At 42.2% G+C, this 13,718-nt stretch overlaps 1 protein-coding gene across 4 annotated transcripts in view; it reads right to left on the bottom strand.

The window, feature by feature from the left end:
* Positions 1 to 13,073, bottom strand: part of LOC148013596 (mitogen-activated protein kinase kinase kinase 9-like) — a 33,773-nt gene extending 20,700 nt beyond the window's left edge. For all 4 annotated transcript variants that reach the window (XM_087667615.1, XM_087667617.1, XM_087667616.1 and 1 more), the window contains exons 1-3: positions 12,223 to 13,073; positions 11,572 to 12,141; positions 10,940 to 11,024 (exon numbers count right to left, since the gene is read on the bottom strand). In XM_087667615.1, coding sequence (XP_087523741.1) covers positions 10,940 to 11,024; positions 11,572 to 12,141; positions 12,223 to 12,854 — 1,287 coding nt within the window. In that variant the 5' untranslated portion in view covers positions 12,855 to 13,073. The remainder of the gene's footprint in view (positions 1 to 10,939; positions 11,025 to 11,571; positions 12,142 to 12,222) is intronic.
* Between the last annotated feature and the right edge of the window lie 645 nt (positions 13,074 to 13,718).

Below are 13,718 nucleotides of genomic sequence, written 5' to 3'. Positions count from 1 at the left end.
AAAAAGGAAACATGGCTATAGCTGGTGCAAGCAGGGCCAAAATCAGCAAATGCAAAGTCAATGAATGTGGGACGGCTGCTGCAAATGCAAAAATGCGGGTCTGCTCATGTGGACAGAGAGCTATAGCCATGAACAGCAGTCAAACACAGCAGTGGGTGCAGATGCCAAGGTAGGTGCAAAAAACGCCGGTGGGCAGGAATCTTCCAGGCTGGGCAGGTGGCTGGACAGCAGCCAGCTGACTTGGCAGCAGCTACAACTGACGTGGGCGGCTCCAAACAGCTCCAGGTGTTAGCAGCAACAACACCACTACTGGGGCAGCATCCACCAAGCATTGAAGAGGAATGATGAACAACAATCAATGAAGAGAGCGACTGATTGAGCATGAAGAATGAATGGGGCTTGGAGAATGGCCACAACATGCCCTATTAATTGGCGATTTTCAAGTGTTTTGTACAAATAAAGCCTTTTCAGGATGTTAATGGACAGTTCTGTGGGATTGGTACTTGATGATGAGGGTAACACCTCCAATCCAAGACATGAAAGACCACCACCCAAGAGGAAACCTATAAGAGAGAACAATAGATAAGGCCACGCTAGTGAGAATGCAACATTGCAAAGGCATGCCTCATCTTAATCTTGGTCAAAGGCATTAAATGAGCCCTGAAAAATGATTTGTGGTATCATTTGGACTAGGAAGAAACAAACATTTAATGTTTAGACTAAGGCGAATGAAAGTTAGACAACTTTCAAATTAGATGGTGGTGTCGTCAAAGGCTAGATAATAGGCAAGGATGAGAATTATTAATTTCAAGCCATTAATCAATTGCTGGAAATTAAGTCTAGAGGCTAAGTTTTCATTAAAAGGTATGCCACTTGTCAAATGGAGAGGAAACCTGCCATGCAAGTCTAGGAGAGGCTAAAGGCTGGCTGAGGCTGTTGAAGAGCAATTCTCAAGCTGTAGAAGCTGTTTCCAGCCAAGGAGAGGTGCTAGACCAGGCAACAGCCAGCAGGAGATCCCGGGGTAGCAGGCAACAGCATTTTGCTGTTGTTTAGGAGAAGCTGCCAGCATTTTTGGACCCTAGAGCTATAGGCAACAGCTTTTGGGGTTGTTTGGCAGCACGTAGTGGCAGATTTACAAGCTGCAAGAGCTCCAAAATGATCATTCTCTCTCTCCTCAACAAATTCTCTCTCTTATCCGATAAATCCTCAGCCTTCTAAGTAGATTGAAGGTGGACAGCAGTCCAATTGCTGTCAAATAGTGCAAGAGAATTCTTGCCTGTCCTGTTCAACAAGTCTTCCAGTTTATTTGCTGATTTGTTTTGCATGTGCAAGTTAGTTTATGTCCAGCCAGTTCCACCAAAGTGACCCCACTATAGCAAGCCTATGCTTGAGGGATTTGATTTGGACCACATATGATATTTGATTCTTTCAATGGAATCCCATAAAGATGACTCTATAAAGTTGGCAAAGCTAGCAAAATTTCAAGTCTCAAACTCATCTATTCAAATCTACCACATTGTAGCCAAAGACTTTGATGTCTAATCAGTATGACCTTTGGGTTAGTTGTTGTCATGATAATCATTAATGTTGGGAGGAGTGCGCAGAGAAGTGTGAGATAGAAATGGAGTAAGAGCAATGTTGAGAGAGAGAGAGAGAGAGAGAGAGAGAATCCCAAGATTTACGGAAAAAAGAGAGAATCCCAAGATGAGTGTACCAGTTGAGTGTCAATACACAGAGAATAAAATGTATTTATATGTTAGGGTACAAATAAAGGTATGTTCTACAAATAAGGGTGTGTTCACACCCGTAAGTTTATACACAATTATTAAGGGACTTTACACCCAACAACCTCCCACTTAAAGGCCCAAAGTGATACCTTTAAGCTAGCCAACTCCCACTAATCTAATGCAGTGCTCATGTTGAGCCTTTGCAAGACTCTTAGTGGGAACATCTGCAAGGTTATCTTAGGTTTTGACCTTAGTGTGTGTGACAAGACCATCATCCAAGACCTATCGAATAAAGTGGTATTGAACATCTATGTGTTTGGTACGTGCATGAAACTTGGCATTCTTAGCAAAACGTACGGCACTCTAGCTATCACAACCAAGCACTGGAGTATGAGAAGAAAGACCAAAATCCTTGACCAAACGGCCAAGCTTGTCAAAAGTGGTGCAGCAATGGAAGCGTAAACATAAGTTGTAATAAACTGCTGAAACACAAGACAAAAGAGAAAGGGAAAGAAAGAACACGATACAGATGAGACTCAGATGTATGCTCGAGAAATAGAATCCAAATATCAGAACGAAACTGTCGCATACAACAATTAGTCACTGGCTGTGTGGGCACCGGCATCGGCTCCTCTCTCCACGGGACCACTAGGTGGTGAACTGACCAACTGAGGAAGAGCCCAAAATAAATAGACACAAATAATGCCATAAAATATGTCAAGTTGGCCAGCAATAAATGCCCAATAAGACCATAAAATGACACAATAAAAAATGCCTAAATAACCTAAATAATGTGCCCAAGCCTTTGCAGCTCAAACTCACACATGATCTGACAGATCTACTAACGCCCTCTCTCAGATCATGGGTGATCTGATACAATACAATGGTACAATGAGAATGAATCATAAACCATACAACATAGAACCACCAAGTAGAACCGTGGATACCCAAGTAGTGGGTGATCAAGCCACCACCAAGGTGCCTCGGAGAGAACCTAAAGTCGATGACGATTGTACCAGTTCCGGAAAATAGAGAAGATCGTAGCATATCTCTGTGTCTGACCCAATGTCTCTCAGTAGCATACATGACCATCCTATCAACAATATCTCTGAAACATATGCGACCATGAATTCCCTACCTTTGGCCAGACTGCCAAAATATCCCCTCATGTGAGCTCCAAACGAAAGCCACCCGCTCTTTGTCAAAGAACCAACCCATCATGAACCTAGATATCAATCCTAGCTCCAGGATTTGTACCTTCCAAATTGTGATCGATGCGTCAAGGATGTCTCTCTTTGGATCTTGTGCATCTATATAGAAATATAGATGGGGCACAGCTAGGGCTGCCCCATCTCACCATCCTCTCATACTCCCTCTCTGGCACTGGAGAGTTGTGAGGGATGACCTCATCACCACCACTAGAAAGCAGCTGAGGAAGGGGCCACCAAGCCCTTCCCACGATCCGAAGAAGAGGATCCCCTCCGCGCCTTGGACTTCACCTTGGCTAAAGGATCAAGTCAGAATCTGAGGCAGATGATGACTCGTCGGAGAAGTCCGCATTCCGCTTCGTCTTCAGCTCCTTTTTCTTCTTGGAAGCCGCTAACTCTTTGCAATCATTCCATAAATGGCCCTTCTTGCCACAATGGTAACACTGAGCCTTCGACTTCTTCGTCTTCAAATCCCTCTCTGAAGTTGTAAGAGCCTCACCTGAACCTCCATGGAGCTCGTCATCAATGGATGTGCATGGAGGAGCCATCTGTAGAGAATTTGGAAGAGAAGCAGAGAAGAGAAGGTATTTGGAGAGGGAACATAGCCAAAACACGAGCACAGACTGCAAAAAACAAGAGTTCTCATACATTATAACCCAAAATCTGACCAAAAGAAGACAAAAGCTGCTACAAAAAGTCAAAAAATCAGTCAAAAACTGCCAAAAGCCAGGAAAGAGTCAAGAACACCCAGCCAAGAAGGAGTCAGGAACACCAAAAACGCAAACTGAGCACTGCCACAAATAGGTTGGAAAACTATCGCAACAGCCTGAAAACTGAAAATGCAAGCAACAGAGGAGCTATTGGCAGCAGGCAATGGCAAATCTACAAAAAACGCAAGTAAAACAAGTCGCCTGTATGGAGCAGCAGTCACCTAATCAGCAAGGGTGAAAACAGTCCTGAAATCAGCAAGAAAACATAGTAGGGGCACCATGTCAGAAGTGGCACAGCAATGGAAGTGTAAACATAAGCTGTAATAAACTGCTAAAACACAAGACAAAAGAGAAGGGAAAGAAACAACACAATACAGATGAGAACTCAGATATATGCTCAAGAAATAGAATCCATATATCAGACACGAGACTGTCGCATACAACAGTGAGTCACTGGCTGCGTGGGCACCGGCACCACCAGCTCCTCTCTCCACGGGACCTCCAGGTGGTGAACTGACCAACTGAGGAGGAGGAGCCCAGAATAAATAGGCACAAATAATGCCATAAAATATTTCAAGTCGGCCAGCAATAAACGCCCGATATGACCATAAAATGGCACAATAAAAAATGCCTAAATAACCTAAATAATGTGCCCAAGCATCTGCAACTCAGACTCACACATGAGCTGACATATCTGCTAACAAAGCCAAATAGCTTCATTAGAAGCTTCTATGGCTGAAATATATTCAGCCTCTGTAGTACTCAATGCTACAATTTCTTGCAACCTTGAACACCAAGAAATAGCCCCACCAGCCAAAGTAAAGACATACCCACTAGCAGATTTTCTAGTGTCAAGATCTCCTGCCATGTCCGAATCACGAAATCCCTGCAACTCTAGTGTACCCTTTCCATAGCATATATACTTTTTCTATGTATCTTTTTAAGTATCTAAAGATACATTTTACTACTAGCAATGTGGCTTGCCAAGGTTAGACATGAATCTATCAACAACTCCCACTGCATAAGTAATGTCAAGACGAGTTGTAACCATGGCATACATCAAAGAACCACAAGTTGATGCATAAGGTATGCCCTTCATAGCAATAGCAACTATATCATCTTTTGGGCAATCAGCTTTGCTAAGCTTTGTATTTGACGGTAAAGGCACACCAAGAGGCTTAACACCAACCATATTAAATCTATCAAGTACCTTGCTAATGAACTTGTCCTGTGAGAAACAAAAGGTGCTACCCTCTCTCTCTTTTAATACGCATGCCTAAAATGTGTTCAACTGCCCCCAAATCTTTCATTGAGAAGGCTGAACTCTGTTGCCTTTTAAGAGCATTTAAAGTACACATGCTTTCCTGCAATCAGCATGTCATCCACATATAAGACCAACACAATAAGACTTCCATCATCAGCCTTTTTTGTATAAGTAGTGATCTGCATGATTGCGTTTAAATCCATGAATGAGCATAAAAGTATCAAACTTTTTATACCACTGTCTAGGGGCTTGTTTCAGCCCATATAAGCTGTGTTTCAGCTTACAAACTAAAAGCTCTTTCCTTGGAATAGTAAAACCTTCGAGTTGTTTCATGTACAACTCTTTATCCAAGTCATCATGAAGAAAAGCAATCTTCACATCCATCTAATCCAACTCTAAATCCAAGGATGCAATGAGAGCAAACAAGATATGGAGCGTAGTCATCTTCACCATTGGTGAAAAAACCTCCTGGAAGTGTATGTCTTCCTTCAATGTATAGCCCTTAGCAACCAAACCTGCCTTGTACTTGGGCTTCTCATCAATACATTTCACCTTGTAAACCCATTTATTAGGAATAGCTTTCCTATCCTTGGGCAAAGGTACAAGCTCCCATATGTTATTCGCATACACAAACTTTATCTCTGCCTCCATACAAAGCTCCCACTTTCTCTTGTTTTCACATGACTATGCCTCTCTAAATGTCAAAGGCTCACCTTCATCAATCAATAAAATGCAATCCAAAGATGGCTAGAACCTTTGCGACTGCCTTCTAACATGTGTAGACCTTCTTATCCAATGATTTGTATTGTTAGGCAATGGACCTACATCCTCAGGTATGTGCACACCATCACCTGGTGGCTGATTTTCAGCATTTTCTTGCTACTGTAACCTGTTTTCAACATGTTCTTCTTGCTGTCCTATTCCATCATGTGCATCTATTTGCTGTCCATTATGTTCTGGCTGTAGCACAATAGGTTGCTGCTCATTTTCGGCACCAAAAGGAACAGAATCTTCAGCTAATGGTTAATGAATGGCTAGCTGTTCGTGCTGAAATTTGACCTTTTTGTCAAGGTCACCATGTGTAGCATTTTTCAGCAACTTTGCCTCACTAAATACTACTTCTCAGCTACGTACTATCTTTCTATCCTAAGAAAGCAAAACTCTATAACCCATCTCTCCCTCATCTCCATATCCCATGAAGATGCCCTTGATGGATTTCATGTCTAGTTTAGTCTTCTGATTTACACGAACATGCACAAAGGCATCACAACCAAAGACATGTAAATGGTCATATGAAGCAAGTTTGCAAGACCAAGTTTGCAAGACCAAACCTCTTTAGGAATGCCATTTTCCAATGCACAATTGAGAGAGTGATTGCATACATGAACTGTAGTTTTAAAGCCTCTCCCCAAAACTGTTGCAGGAGATCAGCTATGGACAGCATGTATCTGACTCTCTCACAAAGAGTGTGATTATATCTTTCATCCACGCCATTTGCTACAAGATTATAAGAGGCTGTAAACCCCTCTTAATGCCATGCATCTCACAAAACTTTTTGAACTCATTAGAAACGTACTCGCCCCCATTATCCGTTCTTATAGCTTTTAACTTAAGCCCTTTCTAAACTGTAGTTTTAAAGCCTCTCCCCAGAACTATTGCGGAAGATCGACTGTGGACAGCATGTATCTGACTCTCTCACAAAGTGTGTGATTATATCTTTCAACCACGCCATTTGATGCAAGATTATAAGGGGCTATCAACTCCCTCTTAATGCCATGCATCTCACAAAATTTTTTGAACTCATTAGAAGCATACTCACCCCCATTATCCGTTCTTATAGCTTTTAACTTAAGCCCTTTCTGTGTGGTAACAATGGCATGAAACCTTTTAAAAGCATCCACCACTTACTTTTTACTCTTTAACACGTACACCTATGACTTTATATTGAAATCATTAATAAAAGTAACAAAGTACCATGCACCCCCATGTGAATTAACATGGCATAGTGCACATAGCAGAGTATACTAAGTCGAGCATTGGAAATCTTAACACCACCATAGTAATAAGGAGACTTCACATGTTTTCCATATATGCAATCATTACAAAAGTCGAGACCAAAGCCTTTTACATCAAGTCTCCCTAAAGAGGAGAGAACCTAAAGGCCTTTTTGGCTCATATAGCCAAGTCTTTTATGCCAAAGTTTCATCTGTGAATGAACTTCAGCCACAACCAGAAACTTGCCAAGTAATGCTTTACAATGCAAATAGTACGAAGTCCCCTTTTTGCTGTCTTTAACAATCAGCATAGAGCCCTTGTGGACCTTCCAAGGTCCACCACCAAAGGTAGTAAAATATCCTCTTACATCAAGCTACCCGAATAGACTTTTCTTTCTGCCAAGTAAATATTTGACATCCTGTAAAATCAGCTCTTCGCCACTTTTAAGAGCCAAGTAAATGGTACCTACACCCTCTATTTCACATGCATAATTGTTGCCCAAGTAAAACTTGCCCAGGCAACCTACAATACATTCAGATAAAGACTCCAAAGGGGAAGTAACATGAAAAGAGGCACTGTTGTCCACTATCCATGATTGGAACAGCCCATCATGAGCTAAAAGTAAGACATCAATCACCTCCTTTTTGGTGATGTGCATATCACCTACTGCTACCATAACATCTACATCATTGCATGAGGCTGCAACAAGTATTCCTCCAGTGTCAGAGAGCTTTTCAATGACCACACTAGATGCAACATTTGCCTTTGCAAACTTCTTTTGAGGGACAGCTGTCATCATCTTTCTTGTCATCCTTCTTTTTCTTTCCTTGCTATTTCTTTCTTTCTTGCTCTTTCTTATAGTACCGACAATCGGGCTTTTTATGCCCTTTACGTCTATACTAATAGAAAGTAACATCTTGTTGTTTGCCCTTGCTTTTACTCCTACTTTTCCCTTTATTTTTTGCATTTCCCCTCTTTTTTGACTTGCCTCTAAGATGATAGGCTAAAACCGCTCCTTTCTCCACTGGACTTTCTTCTAATCTCCTCATTGAGAATAGAGCCCCTAACACCATCAAAGGTTAACGCAGGGTTGTTGCTTAGTGAAACAACCAACCAAAGACTCCCAGCCATCATACAAAGTCATCAACAAGAAAATAGCCTTTAATTTAAGGCTCCAAATCAGAGTCCTACAACTGACTCAAAATCCTTGTGAAAGCACTTAAATGCTCTAATGCTTGCTTAGACTCGTCCAACTCCATGTTCACAAGCTTGCGCATAAGATGCATTTGATTTACCGGAGTTGTATTTTCATAGGTGCCCATCAACTTTTTCCATATGGCATAAGCCGTAACAAGACGCTTAATGTCTGTAAGTACATCATCATATGCTATTTTAATGTATGCAATGGCCTTCTTGTTGAGTCTAGCCCAATCCTCATTTGTCATAGTTGTAGGCTTGATTTCCAAGAGAGTACCATCATGGTCCTTGAGAAACAAAATGCCTTGCATCCTGTCCTTCCACAAGTCAAAGCTAGTGCCATCAAACCTCTTGATTTCAAGAAGGGATTTAGTGTCACTGCGGCTAGAAGCATTAGTGAAAATTATTCAGCAAAGTGCTAAGTACCAATTCTTCAGCAATATCACCAAAAATACATTTTCAACAATCCCAGATCTGCAACTGATCACTAAGACTGCTGCACCATGAATATTCAGCAATATATCAACTCAATGGGAGCTGCCAAACATGTGTATTGTATACATATGAGCCCAAAAGCACTTCTAATACATAGAAACACCAAAATTCTCTACAATTTCTTCAAAATCTCACAAGTGGGAGATAATAACCTCGAATTCCACTCCTTACAGCACCAAGATTGCTTCAGCAATGTCCCCAGTGTGCATTTCATACATCAATTTTGCCAAAATTTACAAATTTCAGCAAAAGCCACAACATTTCATTGACCAATCTGCCCCAGTTGCATTAATATGGGTTCCCAAGAGCATAAAACATGTAATTTTGGCAAAATTTTGCAAAAGCCCTAAATTTCTGACGACCAAAAGTGCACCAATGTCAGTAAATTCAGCTCACTTGAGCAAAATTTCACTAATACATGAAAAGCCCCAAAATTTTCAAGGCCAATGTGCACAATTTCTGCAATTTCCAGATCCAATGTCACTGTTATGCATGCCCAGCATCAAATCTAGGAAAACACCCAAATTTTTGGGCATAAATATGCACAAATCTGGGAGCTATGCTTATGCGTGCAAATCCCTGCCAATGAGAAGGGGAATAGACTGCATGAAATAATTTTTTTAAAATGATGAAAGGGAGCTGCCGAAGCGTGATGCCCGTGGCCTGTCGCACTTGACCTATCACGCCACGTCCAATCTGCACCGTCGCCTCTGCCGACCAGCCTATTAAGTCACCTGACCTGTCGCACCACGTCCCACTTGCGCCGTCGCCTATCGACCTACCTATTGAGTCACGCCTGCAAGTCAAATGCCTGCTCACGCTCAACTAGTTGAAAGGTGAGCTGCCTCACTCCTTCATGCAGACACACAGAACTAACTTGCACTATCCTTGGGAAGCGCGCACACTCTTGCTGCAGCTCTGATACCAGTTTGTTGGGACGAGTGCGCAATGAAGTGCGAGACATAAATGGAGCAGGAGTAGTGTTGAGAGTGAGAGTGAGAGAATCCCAAGATGAGTGTACCAATTGAGTGTCGATACACAAAGAATAAAATGTATTTGTATATTAGGGTACAAATAAGGGTGTATACACATGGAGATTAAAGGACTTTACACCCAACAATTACATGCTTGAGCATCCATACCTACAATTGTCTCAACAATCAAACCAAGCTTATTTGCCGCCAAATCTTGGACTATACTCAATACCCAATGGTTTGAGTTTTGGACTCTCCATAATCTCCTAGAAACAAGCTTGGCTTTGATATTCAACATCCAGAAAAGATAGTTACAGTCATCCAGCTAGGATTGCTTTAAAAATACACACGACCAAAGTCTAGAGAAATTTCCTAGACCATATGTACCATAAAGAGAGGCAATATAAAGAAAGAAAATGCGTCTTTTGAAAGCTTCACAAGTCTTGATTAAAGTAGCACAAAGAAGGGAATCCCAATATTGACTTTTCAACTGATAATAGAGGCCTTTAACAAAATACAAGAGATCAACATGACGAACTAAACTATGAGATACACCAAAAATAAATGAATAAAGCTATCATTGCAAAGCACATTTCATCAGTAAATCTGATTGTATAATTGAAGGCCTATATGAGAGCATATTTTCTCACCAGGAATGTGACTTGATAACTAAAGGGTAACAAAAGCATGACTTCTTTTTTGTTGTGATCGAAAAAGCAAACCAGTAGTATTACATTTAGAGCAAAGAATGCTCCGTGGTGTGTTCATTCGTGAACATTCCTATGGAAAGATCGATCTTTTTTCATTGTACATCCATTGTCCTTTTTGAAATGTAAGTACTGCCAAAACTTTCTTTGCTTGCCTGAGATTAGGGTTTCCTAAGGCATGGCCTGAATTTGTTATTGATTCTGTCTAGGATATGTGCATACAGAGTTGAAGATGAATAAGAATATGTATACAAACAAATGAGGTACTAAATAAAATCAAGAAATACCCTATTGACTGTTGTATGAGGACCTCAAAGAGAGAGTGGGCTAGATGCGTTGGCCACAAGCAACAAGCTTACAAACCCAAAGTGTCCAAACAAGAGATGCTAAACCCTAGACACTTGTGATGTCCTCTGAACTCGGAAGTAGAGTTGCCAGCTCAGTAGCAGCTCACTAGGTTCCAACAACCTCTTGCAGCTCAACTGGGAGCCAAAGCAAGATATCCTCAAAACAAAAAAGTCGTGATGCCTAAGAAGCCCATGCCTCTATGAAAAATTAATGAGCAATAAACTAACTTTCAAAGTTATGAATGATGCTCACAAAGCTCATTCCTTGGTAAAAATGAGACAACATTGATCCAACAGTTTTAGTTGATGTAGTACCTGTTCAAGCTGTGATACAGATTGTTGAGCTTTCGTGCCATGTTCTGCAAGAGAGACTTCCTTTACTGCAAAATAGATTCCATCTCTGCCCCACAAGGGGATTAAATTTGTATCAGCACCTCGTACTAGTCATAATGCAATCTACTCTAGAGGTCTTCGTTAATTATCTTTGTAAAATGAGACAACAGCTGACAAAAGTCACCTTAGAGCCATGAAGCATACAATGAAAATGGAAAGGAACTATCTTTTTTTGCACCCTATGGTATTTCAGGATCACTGTTAAATCAGCTTTTGGTAAGTCCTGCCACTACCAGAAAAGACAACTGTGACATATGAGCAACCCTAAAACCTTTGATTTCCAGCTAGGGACTTTCTGACCATGTGGCAACGATGATGTATGTAAGATGTACATCTATCATCTACAAGAAGTAGGTGTACATGCAAATTAAGTTTACGGTTTTAGACAAACGCATAAATGCTGGCATGCTGGATTTAGAATGTTATTCCATATCATGTTTGTTAGCAATTATTTCTTGACTGAATCAAATTAACATAAATAAAATCAACAAGGCCAACTTAATAGTTTTCCTGAGCAACAAATGCTACATATATAAGCAGAGTAAAGCACTTACTCAGACAATGCTTCATATACTGTGCCAAATGATCCACTGCCCAATAAATCTAGTTTTCTCCAAGACCCAATCTTTATCGTGCCAGTAGTCTGTTCTGGCCTGTCACTCGCAGTCTCACCTGATGTCAGACTTGCTGGATAGGTGTTGCCAACTTGAATAGGCAGAGGATGTTGTGCCACTGCCCCAGTGTCATTCAATGCTTGTACTTCAGTATCAGATTCGGAGTTGTGAGTGTCTTCCTCTTCACTAGCAATATCACTTTCTACCTGTTCATCACTGGTTGACTGACCCGAACTGGTTGGTGATGCACGGTTGTCTACTCCACTAGGCTCATCAGGTGCTAAGCTGGACAAAAGATCGTGCGTAGATAATGGATTTCTGTCTGGTTGACTACGTACAGGAGGTGGAGGAAGTACTGATTCTCTTACTGTCTCTCTGGCCAAGGGTGAAAGACCTACAGGATTGCTTGTAGGATAGTCCGAATCCTCAGACTTGGAACGCCACATTTTAACGGTACGTTCTGCACTAGACCCAGCGACAGCCAAGTGCCTCTCCTCTTCGCCTGAAACCCTGCAAAAACTCACCTTGAAGTCAACCAATGGGAGAAAAATGCTGTATGCTCCACCATGCCTTCAGTAGTGGACTGTGTACCTTTCAATGACATGCATTGGCTTCCCTTCCTCACACCTTGAAATGAAGAGGCCACGGCTTTGTGCTTGGGGAGGCTCAACATGGCTGAAGAGCACTTGATCCTGAGATGGCTCTATGTGGGCAAAAAAAGGTCTGTGAGGCACAGAGCTGCTTGCATCCGATGAGATGGAATCGTCTGATGACGAGGAGCTGGACTGGACAACAGGGCCGATTGGTCGCAATTGAGGGCTAAGCGAGCTTCCTCTCTCTGCGCCAGATGTCCGACCAGAAAACCCTACCTGATGCTGCTCCTCAACCTGCCTGGACCGAGCGTGCTGTGCTCCGGTAAACCGCTCCAACGATCCAGAGCGCAGTTTTCCAGCCTCCCAAGCCTCAGGAGAGATGCCAAATGCATCAGGCCCCTCTGAAAGCCCTAGGATGTTCAGAAGCTGATTGAGTTCCTCCTTGCTGTCCTGTCCATCGACTCTGAAGCTCCGCGAGGAGTCACGATTCAATACGCGGAAACGCGCCGAATCTGGCGTTCCAGGAGAGGAGGGGGTCGAATCCGAGGGGATAAATTCTGCATTTTTTATCGCATTGCTTCTCCCCAGCTTCGGCTTGACGGGATAAGATGGCTTTGACAAGAAAGCCATGGTTATATCAGGAAATCGCGGCCATTAAAAGTCGATCATGGTAGCTTGTATCTCAGAAAGCAAGCTAGTTTTTCGATGACGGCGAAGCGGCTGCAGGTCGAATGGCGTGCGATGAAGCTCCAATGAAGGGAATCGGTCGGAATGCGCGATGAGCTGCAGACTCGTGCAGGGCCTATGATGTGTTCCGGTTGAGTAAGTTCATTCCCAGGTTCGGTGCTTTAGAAAATTCCCAGTTAAAGGAAAATCGTCCCAACTATAGTTGTTATTGTTAATTTTCATTTAATTTTATCAAGAAAATGAGGTAATAATAAGGAAATAAGAAAAAGAAAGTCTTGTGAATCTAGAAGAGCATACACACAACCCAGCCTTCTGAGCTTTGGTAAATAAGCGATAGAAAAGTTGCACAATCCTTGACCAATGACAAAGCAATAGAGGTACTCTAGGATTGCTACCTCCTCTTGACTCAACTAAACTCCCTATTGGTGAGCGCGAGACACCTACCATAAAATCCTTGACCAATTACAAAGCAATAGAGGTCTTATGGGATTGTTGCCTCCTCTTGACTCAACTCAACTCCCTATTGGTGAGCCAGACACCTACCATAAAACCACCCGATTAACCAGTTAGTAGATCTCCCTTATTGGATGTGGGGTCGCTCACTAATCTAGACCCTGTCTCAATCGCAAACCTGGGGGTAACAAACCACCTACTAGTGGTCTACCTCCTCCTAACATATTGGGGGCCTCTAAACCACGGCCGTACGCACCTCCTAACATACTCGTAGCAAACTGCACAAGGAGGAGGATCTAGGTGGGCCGATTTGGGCTGATGTGAAAATCCATTGCAAGGAAGGCCTCCACTCTC

The sequence above is a fragment of the Lygodium microphyllum genome, chromosome 26 (genome assembly GCF_053477565.2).
Source record: "Lygodium microphyllum isolate KBCC chromosome 26, Lygodium_microphyllum_v1.1.10, whole genome shotgun sequence".
Lineage (NCBI taxonomy): Eukaryota > Viridiplantae > Streptophyta > Polypodiopsida > Schizaeales > Lygodiaceae > Lygodium > Lygodium microphyllum.
The sequence above is the reverse complement of the archived record's forward strand: the minus strand, read 5'-3'. Positions and strand labels throughout refer to the sequence as shown.